We start from the raw sequence: 21,150 nt of genomic DNA, 5'->3' as shown, positions 1-21,150 counted from the left end.
TAAATAGAAAAGAGCCATCTAACGAGGAAATGTCTAAGCCTCAGGTGATCCCCGCCGGTTTTTTAAAGTCAAAAAAACCTTTTTCTCTCTCAAGGTTTTGTAGGAGGCTTCTTCTCTTTTTAAAAAAAATAAATAAAAAGGAACAGGTAGAGACGAAGGAGCGATAAACCGGCCAATCAGAGGAAAGGTTCTTTTTTCTTCCTTTTCTTCAAATGGAAGAAGAGAAAGAAAGGCTAAGAATGAAAAAAGAAGGTTAATTAAGAAGAAAAGGGGCGCCATGGTGATGTTTATTATTAAAATCGATCCATGCAGCTTCTCTGCCCTGTTTTTGAAGATAAAAACGACCAATGAAAAGGGGGATTTCTTTCCTCATTACAAATGGATGATAAAATTGGTTATCCTTGAATGGTAAATAAGACGTCTGTGTATTACTTTACTAAGATTATGACTTGAAACCGGTCTTAGAAAAGATATAGTGGGGATTGACCCTTCGTAGAGAGAGAGAAAAGACTACTACTTAATTAGTCTTTTTGACTTGTCCCTCATGCGCAACGAATCTTGGAAAAGATTTATAATACTTACATGTATATGTACAGACCCATACATACATATATTTAAAGAAATAGGTGACTTGAAAAATGTATGTTTTTTTTTATTTTCCTTTTGACAAAAGAATATTTATTTAATGTTTATCGACACCTATCACAGGTAGACACATAATTCTTGACATGACTTGACTCCATTCTCTTTCCCCTAGCTACTAGCCTGTTCTGCGTACCTACGTACGTCGTGCATAGGTAGCGAAGCAGAGAGAGAGACTCAAAGGGTGAGTCAGGCTACATCACTACTAATAACTGTGTCACTCAGACGAATTGCAGATCCTAAGAAATGGATGAACAAGAATACCGACTTGTTCTTCATCTTGAGTCATCCCAGTACATATATAAGGAGTTCTCCTTCCCTTGCCTCCATTTTAGTCTTAATTCTGACAGAATGAAGAACTTCATTCTGTTTTCCCTCTTTACCGTACTTTGTATTGGACAAATCCGTAAGTTTCACCTTTTCTTTACACGATATTTCTCCGTTTCAAGCTTTAAACTTGTATCCGTGCTCTATAGGTGCTGCAGCGGATGAATCTGATGTAGATGATATCAAGGAACTGGAGCGGGATCCTAAGTCCTTTTATGGATTCCGCCGCTTTCCATACCAAAGACGTAGTCTGATTCCCTCTCGCTTCTATCCGAATCTCTTCTACTCTCCAGTTTATATTCCCAGAATAGGAGGTCTACGTCGTGTGTATCGCTCTGAGCCAGAAGATGATATTCACGAGGAACCTGAGAAACGAAGTGTCCAGGGGAAGATGGCGCTTGTTCCCAAATGGAAGGCAGACATCATCAGAAATCTGTTTGGAAAAGGAAACGGTTTGAAGCCCGCTGCAACTATTGCAAAAAGTGCGGCTGCACTTCAAGAAGAGTTGATCGAACTCCCTTTCCATGGCTCAGACATTTTTGGTGCTCATCATCGGAGTTTGGAGGTGGATGATGATGATGTAGATGTGATTAGCAAGGAAGCTCAAGATAAGATATCAGCAAATATTCAGGATGATGATACTGTTGTAGTGGGTGCTATCTCTGCAATCGAGGAAGAAATTGCTAAGGAGGAACGTAGGAGACGCAACTCTGAGGAAGGAGAGATGGAGGAAGAAGATCAAACTGAATTGATGGATTGGCCCATGAAATCTCGACGACGACGAAGAAGCGCAGATGAAGCTGAACAGCAAGAAGAAATGGCGGCTCAACCTGAGAAAAGGAGTGCAAATCCATTTCTTATTGCTGAAGATGAGGAAGAAGTTGATGCCGAGGTCGAATCTGTTTATATGGGAGATGAGCGCATGAGAAGGAACATAATGGAAGAGGAAGAAGTTGATGCCGAGGTCGAATCTGTTTATATGGGAGATGAGCGTATGAGAAGGAACATAATGGAAGAGGAAGAAGTGGATGCTGAGGTCGAATCTGTTTATATGGGAGATGAGCGCATGAGAAGGAACATAATGGAAGAGGAAGAAGTGGATGCTGTGGTAGAATCTGTCGATATGAAAGATGAGCATATGAACACACTTGGGCACACCTTAGATGAAGAGGATGTTGATTTGATGTCTATGGTTGAGGAAGTAGAGGAAAATGATGACGAGGATTCCACTCCTCAAAAGCGAAGTACTTATTTTTCTGGGGGAGCCCGTTCACTAAGTGGTAGAGCAGCTCCCTATAGACGTCGATCCGCATCTCAACCAAGAAAAGACGTCTCATCCTCTCTCAGAAGTTCACTACCTAGGAGGAGCGAATCCCCCTACTCTTCTTCCCCCCGTGCAATCCCTACTCGGCCAAGGAAAAGTGGTTCCTATTCTAGTTCCTCATCAGACTCCTTACCTTCTTTATCCTTCAATTCTGATGACAGAGCCCTTCCTCGGGATAATTTCCCTTCTCTATCCTTTAATTCTGATGACAGAGCCCTTCCCCGGGATGGCTACTCTGGAAATGTCCGATCAAGAAGGAATGTAATTATGAATGAAGAATCTGAACCCTCCGACGAAGAGATTATCTCTATGATTGATGAAAGTGAAGAGGAGGTAGATCCATTCGTAAGAAGATATCTATAACGCTTATTTTAACTTACGACGACCCGTTCGATGAGCTAGTTCGAATTTGTATTCATTTTAGAACATATATTTATATATACAAGTCATTTTAGTTTTTTTTCAAAGTAGAACTGTGATTCACGTAGAATGAAATAAATTATTATTAACACTTCAAGTTATTTAATTTTCTCTGTCGCAATGAACGGCAAATATAGGAATGTTTTTATTTACAACTTGGTACATTTGTCTATCCTTATACAATAGTTTTCATGAGAAAAAAAATAACGAGATAACTAAAAAAATATAGTAAAAAAAAAAAAAAAAGGTCTGTAGTGCATAATGGTAAGAATCGTCATAATAACTTTAATTTTTTGAGGGGAGTTTGGGGGGATCAACCAATACGAATGATGCAAGCCTAAAAATAATAACCGTTAAAGCAAGTAAAAATTTACTATTACAAATTAAACGTACATATAGAAGGTGGTTGTGGGGAAAGGGAGGGGTGTATCATGCGAGCGTTAATTATAAAGTCCAAAAAAAATTAATGATAAAGAAACTAAAAAAAGAAATATCAAGGAACAGAAAATATATATCACATATGTAACAATAATTATATAATTTTTGAGAATTTAATATCAACGACTTAAATGCGGGCCCATAACCTGCACTGCATAACCCTCCAACATATAAAACTAGTTGGTTTTATTTATAATTCATTAATTTTTATATATATATTTAAATTTTTTTTAGAAAAAAAATAAATCTGTGTTCCTTTATACGGTGTAATAAACAGTCTGAAAAAAAAAAAGGAAACGAAATGTGATTTGAAAGCCAAAGGGAAAAAAATAAATTTATATACTTGAAAGCTAAAAAAGAAAGCCTTTTTATATGGAAAATAAAGAGAGTAAACCGGGGTTGATTCCCCCCTTCTTTTCTTTTTTACATCTTTTTTTGGTCAAGGACGCAGTTTTTGGCGAATTTTTCAAGTAGTAAGTAGAAGGTTGTATATAATAGTAGTCGTTACTCTCTGCTTTTCTTCTTTTTTTCTTAACTAGAAAGCCTCTATTTACAAAAATTCATAAAACAAAACAAAAAGTCGACCGCAAATGAAATATTTAAAAAAAGTATACAAAATGGTAAGCGGCCTTCGTAGAACTATTTACAAATTTCTTTTAATAGGGGGATCCTTTCTATAATAATAATAATATCAATAATGGTAGTATTAATTATAATAATAATATGTCTAAAGAATGTTTGAAGTTTGGAGAGAGAGAGAGAGAAATAAAAGAGAGGAGAAAATCATCATCATTCTAAAGAGCATTTTTAACAAAATTATTTAAATATTATATTTTCTTTACATTTAAAAAAATCTATTCAGTAAGAATTAAATTGACTATCATCGTTGTGGGGAGGTGTGTGGGGGTGTGGTTGAGGAAGGTGTTCCAGTAGAAGACACCACTACTGAGAGTCTTCCTCATTGTTGTTCATATTTGGAATAGGATTTTTGTGGTTGTCCTCCTCATCATCCACGACCACAGGTCTTGAGAATCGAATGAGATTGTTCATATGCGAGTGTGGAAGGGTTGTTGTTATTTCTCCACTCTCTTCTTTAAGAGGAGCGGATCCTTCATGATGATGGTGATGTCCATTCTCCATAATGAGTGAAGATGTAGGGGATCCATCAGAAGAGGAGGAGGTGATTGTTGTAGTTGGAGGGGGTACGAGGAGAGACGGGGGTGAGTTGGGATTCGTGGAGGTGGTATTTGTATTCGTGGGTGCGTTGTTGAGGGGCTTGCAACTCTTGTAGCGGTGATTTATATGCTGACTATAGGATCCAGAATGCGAAAATCTTTTCAAACACTGAGAGCATTGGAAGGGTTTTTCTCCCGTGTGGAGACGTTTGTGCTCACATAGATGATGTTTATGTTTAAATGCCTTTTCGCAGTACTCGCACTGATAGGGTCTCGACTCTACAAATATAAATAAAAGAAAGAAATAATTATTAAAACAATAATATAATGATAATAGACTCAATTTCCTTTTCATCAAATGTATGTATGTCTATCTATCTCCGAACCTACATTTTATATGTACATCGAAGAAGTTCTTTCCTCTTTCCCCTCCCCCCATTTCTTTCCTTTTAAGACAAAAGGATAATGCCATTTCCGTACGTAATAATGCAGATATAATTTCTTTATAATTTTTTTGAGCAAAAAGAAAGAAACAAAAATTATTCTCTGAAGAGAATTTTTGTATTTGATGCATGAACAAGAATAGTGTGTGTAGTAGAGTAATAATAAAAAGAAAATATTATTTTTTTTCTATTCTTTTCTCAGACAAATAACAAATTATGTTTCTTTTCATTTTCTTCTTATTTTTCCATCTTACTGTAAATTTACTTAGGAGGAGGAGGAAGAAGAAGACGAATAAATATATATATTTAAAATAGAGAAAAAAAAAACAAGTCTTACCCGAATGCTCGATGCTGCAATGCTTAGCTAATGCCGTTTGTTTGTTAAAGGATTTATTGCATTTTGTGCATACGTAGCCACCTTCATCCTCATTGTTTGACTCCTCTCTGAGCTTGTAAATGTCTTGTAGAGTAGATAGATTTTGCGGTAGAATAGGAAAGAGAGGAATGGCGGAATTACCACCACATCCAGCACTCAGATTGAGAGCTTCGTCCTTGTGTTGAGAGGCAGGAGAGGCTGAAGGAGAGGATCCTTTGTTGGAGAGATCCAAGGGCTGATCATCATACGTATTTTCAGAAAGTGTGGAATCTGGAGTCTTGGAGTCGCATTTTCTATTGTTGTTATTATGAAGGGCAGCCGAAACTCTAGAAAGCAGACCTGCCATAAGTTGAGGAGATGAGGCATCCCCTGGATATGGGCCCAAAGTTTGATTTAAGGGCTTTCCCTCTCGACGATCTCGAGCACGTGAGTTCTGAAACCAGACTTTGACTACTTTAAAAGGATGACCAATCTCAGCTGCTATTTTTTCCAACTCTTCCCGTTTTGGCCGGGGATTTAGTGTATAATACGTTTTTAACACGGACAACTGCTCCTCAGATATCAGTGTTCGCACTCTCACCTTTCTCTCATCTGCTGAACCAGCAGAGCCTCCTGCGTTCATTCCGTCTTGACTATCTTGATCATCGCAAATGGAGTCACAACTCTCTTGATGACGAATCAAATCCACTAATGCATCCGATTTAAACTTTCTACCACAGTCAAACTTACAAGGAATTATAACAGAAGAATCTGATCCATCCGCAAGATCCTCACTGAGAGATGTTCCATCTAGCCTCTTTGATTCGGCATTAACATTTTCCAAGAACTTTTTCATCATGACAAGTCTTGCCTGTTCCTGTAGTTGCTGTTTGAGTACATCTACTTTGTTATTGTCATGTGAGCGTGTCACGTCCTCTCGAAGGTTGGTATTATTGTTGTGCATGTTTTTGGTTTCATCCTCCTCATCCTCTTCTTCATCCACATCCTCCTCCTTCATTTCATCCTCAACCAACTCTTCTTCTCTCTTGAGCATGACAGACTTTCCGCCACTCCCAATAATTGCATCCTCTTCTTCTAAAGTATTGTTATTCATTAATTTAAATTCGTGAGATTTCTTATCGTCATCCTCTTCCACGACAGACATTGGTAGAGTAGTAGTATTGGTGGTGATAAGGGGCGTCATGCTATTTTCAGCAAGACTTGTACGCATCTGTAAATATCTCTGAAGATTTTCCATAAACTCGAGATGATTCGGTCTGGGCCCTTGACCTATTAGAGGATTATATTGTGCTGCAGCGAGCAAGAAACTTTGCAAATGGGGAGGTTGAGGAGGAGGATACGGTCCCTGAAGCATTACTCCAGGAGGTGGAAATCGAGCGGTTGGTAGTGGTGTAAGGGGAGGGGAAAGAGGCATGGATTGCTGGTGATCTCGACTGTTTAAGGGCTTAGGATGGGGTTGATGGAATGGGGGTCGAAGTGAAGAGGACCAAGAAGTTGCCAAATTTTGTTTCGATGGAGATCCTCCGAATAGCATAGGTTGTTGACTTGACTGTGAAGATGAGGTTTGTGGAAGATGGTGGCTTTGAGGTGGGGCACCACCATTGGGTCGTCGTCCAAGTTGCTGCACAAAATAATAAGAAAAATTTTGTTATGACAATTAAACTTGAATTTAAATATCCTTAAAACACTCACCAGACACTTTTTGGAAGTTGTATGAGAGGAATAAGACCCAGAATGTGAGAACCTTTTCCCACAATGTTTACACTCAAAAGGTTTTTCTCCGGTATGGATTCTTTCATGCTCCTGAAAGTATTAAACAGCCATTTAAATTAAATATTCTCATAAAAAACAAAGAGGATAAAATTATTCAAATCATACACATCAAGCTTTTTTATAAGGAAAAAAAAACAAAAAATAGGAGCTATTTAACTCATTTTCCGCATAAATAAATCCCCCACTTTTAAGTAGTTTGAGACAGAGAATAAGACTTGAACAAATAAAAAGTTTATACATAAAAAAGTTTGTACTATTCGGAAAAGACAATATAATAAGAAAAAAAAAGTATTAGCAAACTATATGTTATGTATGTATTTCATCGTCACAAATCATTCAAAGATCTGCAGCAATATTATGCATTTTCTTTCGAGTACATTTTTTTGAGGGTTTTTTTTTTTTTTTTTTTTTTTTTAAATAAAACTTTTGAGAAGGGTTTTGGTGTGTTATATCTAATAGATGAAGGCAAATAAAAGAAAACAATAAAAAAGAAGGTAGCTACCTTGAGGTGATGTTTGAATTTAAATGCTTTTCCACAACGAGAGCACTTGAATTTCCTAAGATCAGGACTATCATTGTGATTGGTCATGTGTCTTTGGAGTTTGGTAAAATTAGGGAATTGCTTGGAGCAAATGGCACACAGCTAAAAAGGAGAAATGAATGTTAGTTCAATCCATACAAGCATCAAGCTTTCTTACTAAATTAGTGTTTTCAGGATGATGAGCAACCATGTGCCGCTCAAGAACTTCGAGATTTGGAAAGGTGGTTCCACAGTTGCAAGTGATTTGTCCTTTCAAGGCAAGTCTGCTATTGTTATTATTATTGTTGTTGTTGTTGTTGTTACTAATAATACTATTATTATTATTATTAATGTTATTGATGGATGTAATTTTTTTAGATGGGATGTTATTATTATGATTGGTGCTGTTGTTGTTATTGTTGAGGAGTCCAGGATGGATTTTATCGGAATTGACGCCTAAATGAGTAAAGTCACAAGATAAAGAAAAACTATAACTAAAAAGTTTCATGTGCAGAATCTCCGCCTACTTTTTTCATAACTTTATAAGCAGTACACACATTTATATTATATTTTATGACACCCTAAGGGTGTCATAAAATAAAGCTAAAGAATAAGGTCAAAGTGGTGTCGTCTTTTTACCTGAGTTGACTTGGTCTTGGGGGGAAAATCGCAGGCTATCCAAATTGATAGGTGGAAGGGGGATGTTGCTGCTCTCTCCAGGAGGAGAAAGAATCCCCGCTCCCCATATTTTACTCATCATGTTAGCGTAGTAGTCTACTCCAGGACTTCGATGTACTGCGGAAGCAGCAGCAGCGGCGGCAGCCGCTGCTGCAAAGGCAAGATTGGGTGACTCTGGTAAAGAGGCCATCACTTCATATATATCTATATTTATGATGAATAGTGTACGTGTTAATAAATATTTCAAACTTGTCTACTTCAATTCTATGATGTTCAATCACTAATTGTGTAAATAATAATAATAATAATAAAGAAGACAAAAATGAATTTCAATGAACATATCACTCTAACATTCAAAATTTCTTGTCACACTCTGCTCCGTAGCTCACTCGGAAATAAACTTGAGTCTTCGGGGAACGGAGAAAAAAAATATCATAATAAAAATAAGCGCGTTTTTTTGGGTGGTGGAAAAACGTTGCTGCCCTTACTACTACTACAACTACTTCTACTACTAGCTATAGTTGTAGATGTGAATAACAAATTCCCCCTAGGAGCGCGCTCCCTTTCTTTCTGACACATGTAAGATTCACCCACCTTGGAGTTTATACGTAGATACTTTATTAAAATTATATCTATTTGTTTAAACTCAGCATATCTATCAAATTAAGATACATATACTTTAAAGATGGCTCTAAATTGGAAGGCACTTAATAGTATTTTTCTTGAAGGGAAAACATATATTTACATTGAATCATTCAAAGCCCACACAACAAAGAAAGCCAAAGACAGGAAGGGGGAATTACTATTAAGGCCTTTAGCGTCGTCGTCAAAAAAAGAGGCAAGCTTTATTGACGAGTAAGAAGACCTTGCGCTCCCACCGACGACGATGACGACGGAGAGCGCTATATGTGGTAAGTGCCCATCACATCAGAATATTATCAAATTGTTGTAGTATTTGGGAGGTAATCTTTTTAGCAGGATCACCCCCTTGAATACATAGATTCACAAAAATTACACTTAAGTAATAATAATCACCATTTGGGAGTTGTATACACACGGCACGTCACGTAATACATGAGTAGAGATACTCAACAAACCGGTTCTGTATACTTAGATGCATAAATAATCAGCTCAGGATGCACAAAAATATCCATTAAAACTTAAAAGCCTAGTTACATACGTCATCTTGAACAACAAGATGTGAGCATTCAAAAAGAAAAGAATGGAAAAAGTAATCAAATATAAGTACATTTTGAGCCTCAAAATAGTCTAAATGAAGTCATCACAACATCCAGGAGTCTTTAACCGATTTAAAATATATATATATGAAATTAGATGAGTAGAATAATAGAATAATGATAACTATATATACTTATACTATGTATAAGCAATAAGTTAATTACCAACTACTTTTTGAGCTATTCAAATGTCTTACTTGTTATGCATTTAGGAACAATATATCTGAGGGCATTAGTACTTTATAATATTATGATCAACTAGGTCAACATTACACCATTAAAATATGGGTAATCCCTACACCAAGGAGTCTAGAATTTTTCCATCTCATTTTTGGAATTTGCTTGCTTATAGAACCTACACGACTTGCATATATATCTTCACTTTGAATTTGTTTAATTTATTGATTTACATACAATAATGTGTGTGTCGTCTCGTCAAAATGGTAATTCTCATTTCTTTTTCCTCCCTTCAAATAACAGTTACACAAACATATACGAGTACATATATCTCTTCAATAAATCACCTATATATATATATAAGACTTTTAATATTATATATACATAATATATACTACTCTTTCTTCAATAATCTTTAAAATGGAAACTAAGGCACGAATGAAGAAAACTAAAAGGGTATACTTATTATTAGTATTACAATATATATATTCAACTCACTTTTTTTTTTTTAGTTTAGTATTTTAAATAAACAACTATGACCCGAAGTTGTTTATAAAAAGGAAATATATAATATATTTTTTTCTCACATTAATAATAATCTTTTTTAATTAAAGAGTATACATATATCCTGCTATATATACATCTTTTTTAAAAGGAATTTTAATTGAAGTGGTAGGAGTAAGTAGTCATGGAGTCGCTTGAAAAGCGCGTGTTTTTCTCATAGCTCCGTTCCGGTTTAAAGAAAATCCATTAATGGAAGACTTGTAATATGAGAACAAAGTATTTTCTGTACATTTCTTTCGTTCTTTTGATGTCAAAAGGTAAAATAAACTAAAGTAACAGAAACAATTGTATGACTACTATTATGAAAAATCTTTCAACAGACACACAAAAAGATAAAGAATTAATATTTTTACATATACACACAAGGTTGTTAAGAATAATAACAAGGGCAACTCTATAATTAATAATAATATACTATATAGAGATGAAATAAATGAATGTTCAAGTATCTAATTTCACTGTTTAAAATATATATATATATAAATCAAGAGGGATTGATGCAATTTTACTCGAGGGGTAATGAAATCATTGTCGTTGTCACCCTTTTTAGAAGCAGGAGCCACTCTCATATATATGCTGTACAAGTTGCAACCAAAAGCTGAGATGGATTGTTTTAAATGAAGGATTTAGAGTGGACGTGTGATGAAGATAAGGCTATAACTTAATATTAATGATGCCACTTTTGATTTTTCCAAATGATACAATTATATACCTAGTTCAAATGTCCAGTGAGATTACTCGTAAATACTGAATAAATCCGTAGTTTTATTTAAATCAAAATAAAATGATTGCATCAAGTAGTAGTTGGTCATTGTTCAAACTAAATGACGGATGTCGTAATTAAATAAAGCGTAATGAAACGTAGAAATTGTAGTTTGTACAAGCAGATTATACTAGTATCAACTTGTATCAAACATCTATCTCTCTCTATATATATAAAGATGTAGAAAACCTCATATCATAAATCTGTTCAAATCAAATAAATAAAAAGATTAATTTATCAAACGGAAGTCATAAATCCCCCCCTCCCTCCTCTTCCATAGGCCCATTATCATGCAAATAATATATAAATCAATAAACTAATCACTTGCTCGTAGAAGGAATAAAAAGTACAATACATACCCAGACTCAAAATGATAACGGAAGTCATTAACGTAAATTTACTCCAAGGGATCTTCATCTAAATTAATCTGACACCGTCGTCTGATCATCGACCTGAATATAACGTACATAGAATAATGTATTGAGTAACAAGGAATATTTTTTAAAAATACCTGAGATGACCAATATTTATAATTATCCAGGACTCTAAATAATAACAGCAAGGACGGAGCATCTTTAATACCGCTTCAGCCCTTCTTTTCACTTATGATTAAATAATAAATAAAAACAAAGGCTGACATTGGATGAAAAGAAAAATCATAACAACCCTCGTAATAAAGGGTGGTTGATGGTTGTTTGTTTAGTGATGAGGGGGGAGGATGGGAATATGGCTTCGATGAGAACTTTATATACTATGTAATACTACTTCGACCTGTTATTATTTAAATTTAGAATGCAGGGAATGCTTAGTGGTGGTATATTATGTTCGGTTGTACGCATAGAACTTAACGAATTAATTTTTTATTTTCATCTCTTCTCTTTTAATTATTTCAGACGATGTGTAAAATAACACTTTTTAATATACATAGATAAATAGTCCAGCTGTTCTTAAGAAAATACACGGAGTCACTCACATATAGACCTAAAATGGCATCTGCCTACTTTTTTGAGGTGTAAATCAGTGTCCACTTTTCTTTAAATATCTTTATCAGATCCTCTTCTTCTCTCTCTCTCTCATCAAGGAGTTTGTCTTCAAAATAAGAACGGCGGTAGAGCCAACCAGAGGGAGAGAGCAAACCCCATCTCAAAAATTGTTTATTTTGTTTTACGTTACTTTTTTATTATTATTATTTTTTTTGGATGAGATGTGACTACTCTGTTAAATAAATAGGAAACCATCTCACATTACAACAATGTGTCAAATTATAGTTTGATTCATATAAATTTGTATTCACACCTTGATTTCCGGGGTGCTAATTGATGATGGGCACGCAGAGCTCCTCCCTGTTTCCTATTATTTTATCATCTTCTAAAAATGAGAGAGAGGATCGAATCTTCCTTGTCTATTGAGATGACGATAAATATAATGATGATGTTGCTATAAATATAATGTACAATTCATTAATTTTTTATTGCGACAAACGCATCATAAAGAAAGTAGCTTAAAATATAAAGTAATTATTCGAATGGTTATCGTTCTCATTACTACAGCTACAACAGACAATATTATTATTATTCATCTATCTCCGTCATCATTATTCATAAATGACATTACGATAAACAGAGAGATAAATATGTCTTAATTAATTAATCGTTTAATACTCCTTAGTTCATGGGTCCCATCAAGAAGTTTGTTATTTACCTTCAAACAAAAAAGGTGTTTGTTACAATTAACAACCACAAAAAGGAGAGAAAAGGAAGAAAAAATCGAATAATAGCATAATATAAATTTATAAATATGGCTCTATGTAATTTTGATGTGACTTTCAATTATATCCCGTCAACACAAAAACAAGCTAGAGTCGGGATTGTAATCAATTTATACCTTAGAATTATTCTTATTAATCTATTAGAGGCTCCTCAAATGTCACTAAAAGTAGGAAAAATGCATTGTCACAATGAAATAATTAATTATGAATATATTCTATTTGAAAGGCCATATTTGGGGCAAACAAAGTCTCATAAATCAAACAAAGTTTCTAAACTATAGTTAAGATTCTTGGGCATCTCATCTCATTCCAGAAATTGGAATACAAAGCCTATAATGGAGTTAACATATGTCTATGAAATATTAGGCTCTATGCATATATCACAGTTTATTTTTGCGTTAATTAGTATAGCGTATAACAGTGTATTGTCGATGAAACTTACTCGATATTTGGAATACCTAGTACTTTTTACTCCATTCCTACTTATTACCAGCTAAAGTATACATAATTCTAATTGATTTCTGTTTCCTCGTTCTTCGTCGTGTTCCTCTCCTTTACAGCTCATTAAAGAAAGTTTTAATTAAATACTAATAATATAATAAATCATACACGGTGAAACTTTTTTGTTTCCTAATTTCTTACATCCTCTGTTTTTAGTTGTTATTATTACTATTTTTTTTTTCATCCATATTTTTGTAATTAAGTAATTGTTAATTAGAAATAAGTTTCGTTAGTGAAGGTTAGTAGACGTGGCTAATTCACCTAATCCAATCTCTTCCTATCCACAGCAGCAATTTCATTAAGGCATCATCAAATTCCTAATTCAATTTATTATCATAGCATATGTATAATAATACTAGTACATGAATGTAATTACAATATCAGGAGGAGTTTGCTCCATTCTCATTTTGAGGATTTAGATTGTTGGAGTAACATACATAATAATATTTATAATAAAGATGATAAGGAGCTAGACAACTAGAAGGAGAGCTAGGGATAGAAATCTTGAGATGAATTATGATATATCACTCTTTTCTTTTCTTTTTTGCTTATTTATATACAAAAATATTTTTATTTTTTTTAAAGGAAGGAACGGAGATGAATAGGAATAAACGAGGAAGTGAATATGTAACTACTTGTAATGCTACGAATATAAATTCAAAATAAATTCATACGTAATAAGTTATCTTTTGAGTACCGTTTGAAGCATACAATATTACTTCTTGAATGTTGAAAGATCAACCCAATTTATGCTAGATTAGGTCTTTTTTTTTTGGAGAAGATCAATTCTGATAAATCTGGACTCACTTTTCAATGTGTGCCCATTTTACAGGCTTACAACGAACAAATTAGATGGGGTATAACCATATTTTTTTATTATTTGAAAGCTACCATTGAAATATTCATAATGAGATCCGCCTCTCTTAATAACCTGAGCCACAGGGGCATCCCCGGGCGACCTCGTGCGAATCCAGCTTTCCCATCGTACGGGCAATGGACTTCTTCAAGGTCTCCACAAACAAATGATACTTGACACAGGCCTCATGCTCGACGCTCCTTCAGAGATAGAAATAGCATGGGTTCAGGTCCGGACTGTTAGCAGGCCAAAAATCCGGGCACCAAAAGTGTAGCCAATACAACCTGTACTTTTTTTGCCTTGTGAGGCGGTATACTGTCTTGTTGAAATGTGTAATTTCTTCATTCGGCTAATCCATCCATCTAAGGAATATAAATTAAAAGTGCAAAATTAGGAACCAGCACTATGGGCAAAGCTGGATCCGCACGAGGTCTTCTGGACCTAACAAAGCTTCCGGCTCAGTATGGTCGAAGCTATCAAGAGAAGTGGATCTCATGAATAATTGAATGTAATTAAATATAGCTTTCAAATAACAAAAAAAATATGGTTCTACTCCATCAAGTTTGTTCGTTGTAAGCCTTCAGATATGTTACCAATTTATTTGGACCACAGTGTAGATATTGTTATAAAATAAAATAAATAAATTTCCACAAGTAATCTTGATGTAACTTCATCAAGTGGCTTTTAAAATACAATTAACATTGTCACCTGAATTGAATACTACTTGATACAAATGATACACTGTGATGTTTGAATTAAACCAAATGATAGGTACTGAAAATCACTATGAAATAACAAGATATAAAGAATATTTTTTTCTATCGATTAGGTACGAGAAAAAAGGAAATTTACAAAAAAAAAAATATGATTACTTCCATTGTAACTATTAATTTATTGTCTACACTATTGAAGTTATATTGTAGTACTATGTAACAATATATTATTAATGCAGATTAAAACTTATGTATAGCATTAAGAAAACGTTAGATATATATTTTTCATATACAGTAAAGGTTTAATCCTTTTTAATATTTGTAAACCCTATTTTGACTTTCGAATGCACGGGAGTAGTTCACGATTTTCCTTTATCTTACTGAAAAAAAAAATGATTTTATTACTATAAAACTTTGTTGGTTAGGCCTTCATGATAACAAAGAATGCATAAAAAAATGATCTCCCTCTATAGGTTTCTCCGGACTCGTAATTCAATGTATGTTAATAAAGAAAAATAGTTACGTTGTAATTAATTATTATTATTTATATATCATTGTAGTTGGAAACGTATTTTCCCTCCTTTAATTTAACCTTCAAAAGGTTTGACGTAATCATACAGCATGCTTGTTGTACTCAATTGTACGTAGCTCAAAGGACAAGATGGCGTTCTTCCTCCCGTAGGAAGATAACTGAGGAGTATGAACGTAAAATGACGTCATATTTCTAATAAGATGATATAAAATAATATCAGCTAATATACAATATATTATTAGCTACGGGGTGGTCCATTGAAATCTGAACAGTTAATAATTCAATAAGGAATGAAGGTTAAGTTATTGGAATGACTTCATATTTCGATATATCAAAGCATAATCAATGATTTACAACAGAAAACAAACATGAGAGCTCTAGCTTGCGACAAAAAAAAAGTCCAGAAAATGACACTTGAACGTGATCGACAAATTTCTATTCGCGCACTCCGACCAGTTGGGCGTCTCCAGGACTACTGTCTACGCCGTCAGCATGTCCGAAATGTTGAAGAGGAAGAACCGCTCTGTCAAAAAGGCCAAACTGGATCCAGGAGGAATTTAAGAAGACAGCCCAGGTTAATTCCCCCATTCCATGATGGCCCATGTAAGACATCTCGAGATTTGACACCTGACTGTCCAGTGAGCTATAAAAAAAAGTGGGCAAAAAGAGCTTTGTGAGGATGGAGAGGCCACTTTTGACACCAGAAATGAAAGAAGACCAAATACTTTGTTGCAAGACTCTTTTGAATGTGTTATAAATTAATCTTCCGAGTTGTTGTGAATTATTTTGAACACTTTTGGACCCCCTACAGCCCTGATCCCAACTCCCTCGACTACACCTTTTGGGTGCATGTCAAAGGGAAGGCCAGGAGTGTCCATCATCTAAACACCGAGGTCCTCAAAGCCACTTGGACGCCATGCCAGAGCACTGCATCTGCAGCGTGTGCCAGGCCTTGCATCGGGTCCTAGAAGCCATCATTGACCCTATGGGAGGCTACATTAATGATTAAGAGAGCTCAGGCACACATCTATTTAAGGTATTAATTTTGTGGAAATTATATTCTGTTGAAGCTTAAAATTCAAAGTGTTCAGATCTTAATGGACCACTCGGTATTTAATACAATTGTATAAAGATTTGAAGGAGGAATAAAGTACTTTGTACGTACAGTGTCGTTACTCGTTATTCAAAACAACATATTAATACATATTATGTGTACAGTACATATGTATATCAAATATTCTATAACAGGTTCTTCTTCACAGAATTCCTGAGGGAGTAAGAGAATAATAATAAAAACAACAATATTCATGTGAGAAAAAAGCAAAAATCCACCAGATGAAGATTAGTGATGGGTTGGAGTAGTTACCGCCACATAACATATTGTTTTGTTTGTTAAGGCAGCTAGCTTCTTATTCTTGTAATAGGATAATGATGTCTTAGTGAAATGACGCGCGAATATAAATAATAATAATCGAGGGATTCGCCTACCCCAAACAACCCTAGAGCGACGTTTACTCCTACGTACTTTGTATACATCTAACACGATTAAGTTTTATTATATTATTCATAATATCGATTAGATTATTTTTTCCCGTGCGTGTGTCATTCAAAATAACGATAAAAAGACGGTTTTTTTGGAGTAGTAAAAAGGGATAAATTTGTCCAATGGATTGAAGGGACAACGAGGGAAGGTGATGTTATGTTGGTGGTTGACTGCTGGTGCTGCTAGGAGGCTGATGATGCGACTCTCTCCCTTTTTCTATCTCAGCATGACACCTTGAGCCACCAACTCTTAATGAACACGCTGAAGATATTATCTCATCTTGCAACTTCAATATGTACAGAGTACAGACACACTCACTTACTCCCTAAAAAACAAAACAAACGTTCCAAGTTAGTTTAAATAAAAAAATATGATGATGTTGGTGATAAAATCAAATATTTTTCCGTCAGATGAGAGTAAAACATGAAAGAAAGAGAGAGAAACGTAAGGGAGGACGTATGTATTCTCTTTCCTTCTCTTTTGCCTCTTGGAGGCCAATAAAATTACTTGGATTAAAGGTAAAGTAAAATAATATAATAAAAAACAGGTAGAAAGGCGGGTTTTTAATATAAAATAACAGGTAAGAAAGCGTCTTAGCCTGTTAGTTAGAAAGAGAGAGAGAGAAAAAGGAGAAGAGAGGAAAAAAATAGAGAAGTGGGAGGGCTTTAGTACCTATTACTAGTAGTGAAAAAAGGAAAAATAAAAAACAGGTAAAGAAGAAGAAAAAAGGAGAAGAGAAGGAAGAAAAAGAGAGGAACGACTGAGTCACTCTGTCTTTTAATCAGACCTCTTCCTTTGAGGTCATGAATGATAAATAATAATATGTAGACTAGAGTATTGAGGCAGGAAACTATTACCTAGTGTGTTCTTTTTACGTGCCTTGATAATAAATATTATGAATGTTTATAATGTATCTCAGTCCCTTGTACGTATATTCGTATTAATTATATGATTACTGAGTCTTATTAGTCCTTATCAATGTGTTACAGCTAGGAAGAGGAGGTGGAGGTATTTAGTTAGGTGGCACTGATACATTCAGCCCTTTACCGGGTAGTCCATTCAAGTCTGAACACTTATTAATTCAATAATTAATGAAGGCTGAGTGATACATATTTAGATATATTAAAGCATGAACAATTATTTACTAAAGAAAAAAAAACCTGAGCTCTCTAGCGTATGAACAAGTCAAGAAAAGGACACTTGAATGTGATCAACAAATTTCCATTTGCGCACACCATACAGTTGGGCGTCTCGGGGACCACTGTCTACGCCGTCAGCAAGAAAGAAGCCCAAACCAATCCCCTCAAGTCCATGATAATCAATGCAAGAGATCTCGGGATTTCACACCAGACTGTTCAGAGAGCTATCAAAAAAGTGATTTAGGTTGGAGTGGCCACTTTAAACAGCTGCAATGATAGAATTGCATCTCCTCCGTTGAAAGAATCTTTTGAACAAGTTTTTATTGAGTCTTTTCAGTTCGTTTTTGACACTTTTGGCCCCCGCTACAGCCATGATACTAACCCGGTTGACTACACTTTTTGGGTACATGTTTAGGGTAAGGCCTGGTGTGTCCGTCATCTAAACACGAGACCCTCAAAGCCATTCTCAGCCAGCACAGAGATATCATGACTGAGGACTACATCCGCAGGGGGTGCCAGATATTCTTTCGCCGCCTGGAAGCCACCATTGCCACTAAGAAAGGCTACATTAAGGATTAAGAGAGCTCAGACACACATCCATTTATAGATTTAATTTTGTTGAAATTTTATTGTTTATTCATAAATTATATCCTGTTGAAGCTTAGAATTTAAAGTGTTCAGCTTTTAATGGTCCCCTCGGTACAAACACATGATTCCAGTTGTTGTATGTTTTTTGTAAAATTTGAGAGTAATCTTTTTAAATGAAGAATTCCTACGATGATAATAATGGAATTATTGAATGGTTCATATTACTTAGTGTTGCATCGGTCCTAGTACAGCATTCCTAATCAGTCCCCCCCCATCTTCTATTAGTCTTTTATCTAATCGGTCGATTCTTTTTCAAAATTCATCAGTCCTATGGACCGATTAGTCAGAACTAGCTTTGAAACTTAAACTGATTAAATTACATAGTAAGTAACTACGTCATTTCAACTGTTGTAGTTACGATAAAAGATCGATAAGGACCGGTCCTATGACTGACTAAATTACTAAGGGCAAACTGATAGAAATGCAGTCTTTTCAGTGTTTTTTTTAGACTGATCCAACACTAATTTATAAATTAATTATTTAATATTTGACTGTTTGGAGGGAAATTACTAATTAATTAGTGCATATTCTGTGGCAAATTATAAAGTACAAAACTCGTAAATCCGTAATAAATAAGTAGTTTTATTGCATCAAAATTAGGGCCTTCATATTTTTTTAGAAGAAGTTTATCGCTCCTACTAATTGTGAGTATTCCAAAGATATTTTTGAAACAATTCAGTAATTCCGGCACTAAAATTGAAATGCGATCATTATTGAATAGTTGTTCATTAGAAGGACTAATGTTGTAATTGAATATTAGGCCTTATGAGAAATAGAAATTGCAATTTGTGCAACATTGAAACCCATACACATGATCCATACCTCCTAATTCACCCATGTTTCATAATTCTTGATGTCTTGTACATATGTACTACTAATACTGTACATGTTAATGTTCTACGTATGATTTCTCACGACCTCCTCATGATGTTGACAAATTTATTACGGATTTTTTTTTTTTTTTGAAGAGACGTATCATGCAGATTGCTATTATAAGATAATTATAAGAAGGAGAAGAAGAGTTGAGTACATACACAGTACGTAACAAAATTCTTAAATGATGAAGTTTCATTTGAAGAGTCATTGAGGCAGGGGGTGTTAAAATAGTGGGTACTGACTGGTACTGATTGCTCCTGGGAAAATAACATAATTTATACATCCCATATCATCAAAATAATAATAATAACAAGTATATACAGAAATACCTTAACATACGAGTTCCATTGGTTCCTGAACTAGTAAGTCAATGCAATTTACCGAGTGCTCCATTAAAATCTAAACACTATTAAATTTAAAACTTCTACAAGATATAATTTATTAATGAAAAATAGAATTTAAATAAAATTAATATTATAAATAGATGTGTGTCTCAGCTCTCTTAATCATTAATGTGGCCGCCCTTGGAGGAAATGATTACCAAAGGCCTGGTACCCGCTGCGGAAGTAGTCCTCTGTCATGACGTCCCAGTGGATTTGAGAGCCTCTGTGTTTTGATGACAGGCCTTTCCCTCGGCATGAAACCAAAAAGTGTGGTCGAGGGGGTTGGTGTTAGGGCTGTAGGGGGACAAAAAAGAGTCGAAAAAAAAAAAAATCCAAAAGTCCACAGCTATCCTCAAAAAAATTAAGTTTTCGAAGAAAAATCTCACAAATCTACCGCCATTCTCAAAAAATTAAATTTTTGGTAAAATTTTTAAATCCAAAGCTGTTCTCAAAAAATAATTTTTTTGGAAAAGATTTTTAAAATTAAATTGAAAATATAAAATTGAAAAAATGAAAAAAAATTTCAAGTACTGAATTCTTGGGAGAAATTTTTTAAAAATCCATAGCTATTACACAATTTTTGGAATTTTTTTTGAAAAATAAAAAAAAATTCAAATTTAATCAAATATTTAATTTTCTAGTAGGAATTCAAAAATTCCTTGGTGGGGAGGGGGCTACAGCCCCTGACTCATATCTCAGGGTTTTACAGCAGAGTGAAGTAATATTGCTATTTTTCGTTGTATTATTTACGTTTCAATTCTTTTTTTGAAATTTCAACGGTAATTCTCATTATCACATAATAGTTATTGTATCAAATAAGTAAAAAACAACAGACACTGAAATTATCATTAGTGTTGTGTAGACTTGACTCGAACAGAATAGAGTCGACAAATTAGAAAACGAAGAAAAGGAGAGAGGAAAGATAATGAAGCAACCCATTTATTAATTTATAATATCCAATTTTTTAAAGACCTTTATTTGTATGTAACACATGGACTGAAAAGATTTCGCTCTTTTTTAATTCACCTCATTTTCAGTGAGTACCAAGGCTTATAGAAATACAAGTTTAGACATTCATGTAATCGGGCTTGCTATAATCTTTAATCTGATGTATAGCACAGACTGCTGGGTAAGATAAACAGATTTTGACAAAACACGCAACCACTCATAGTTTATGACGTCACTATTGCACGAATTATCAATTTAATGTATCGTGCCGACTACTGGGTAAGAAAAACAGATTTTAACAAAACACAGAACCACTTATCGACTATGACGTCAATATTAAAAGTGTGGTGGAAGTCAAAACTCAGGCGTACACGCGTTATGGTAC

At 34.6% G+C, this 21,150-nt stretch overlaps 2 protein-coding genes across 4 annotated transcripts; one reads left to right on the top strand and one right to left on the bottom strand.

The window, feature by feature from the left end:
* Nucleotides 1-472: 472 nt before the first annotated feature.
* Nucleotides 473-2,804, top strand: LOC121126525 (uncharacterized). 2 transcript variants are annotated; one of them, XM_040721854.2, is made up of 3 exons: nucleotides 473-640; nucleotides 758-1,048; nucleotides 1,119-2,804. In XM_040721854.2, the coding sequence occupies exons 2-3, from the start codon at nucleotides 889-891 to the stop codon at nucleotides 2,654-2,656; spliced, it is 1,698 nt and encodes a 565-aa protein (XP_040577788.1). In that variant the 5' UTR covers nucleotides 473-640; nucleotides 758-888; the 3' UTR covers nucleotides 2,657-2,804. The 2 variants fall into 2 exon arrangements, with proteins under 2 accessions (XP_040577788.1, XP_071747952.1); XM_071891851.1 differs by lacking the exon at nucleotides 473-640 and having other exon boundaries at nucleotides 830-1,048; nucleotides 1,092-2,804.
* Nucleotides 2,805-2,811: 7 nt separating this feature from the next.
* LOC121126487 (uncharacterized) lies at nucleotides 2,812-11,918 on the bottom strand. Of its 2 annotated transcripts, XM_040721817.2 has the most exons (8): nucleotides 11,370-11,918; nucleotides 11,218-11,310; nucleotides 8,078-8,320; nucleotides 7,617-7,894; nucleotides 7,421-7,561; nucleotides 6,838-6,948; nucleotides 5,107-6,766; nucleotides 2,812-4,605 (listed from the first exon to the last, which is right to left on the bottom strand). In XM_040721817.2, exons 2-8 carry the CDS (start codon nucleotides 11,273-11,275, stop codon nucleotides 4,094-4,096), a joined length of 3,003 nt encoding a protein of 1,000 aa, XP_040577751.1. In that variant the 5' UTR covers nucleotides 11,276-11,310; nucleotides 11,370-11,918; the 3' UTR covers nucleotides 2,812-4,093. The 2 variants fall into 2 exon arrangements, with proteins under 2 accessions (XP_040577751.1, XP_040577757.1); XM_040721823.2 differs by lacking the exon at nucleotides 8,078-8,320 and having other exon boundaries at nucleotides 11,370-11,508.
* Between the last annotated feature and the right edge of the window lie 9,232 nt (nucleotides 11,919-21,150).

This window comes from Lepeophtheirus salmonis, chromosome 1, assembly GCF_016086655.4.
Source record: "Lepeophtheirus salmonis chromosome 1, UVic_Lsal_1.4, whole genome shotgun sequence".
Taxonomy (NCBI): Eukaryota; Metazoa; Arthropoda; class Copepoda; order Siphonostomatoida; family Caligidae; genus Lepeophtheirus; species Lepeophtheirus salmonis.
This window is presented reverse-complemented; position numbering and strand designations above follow the sequence as displayed.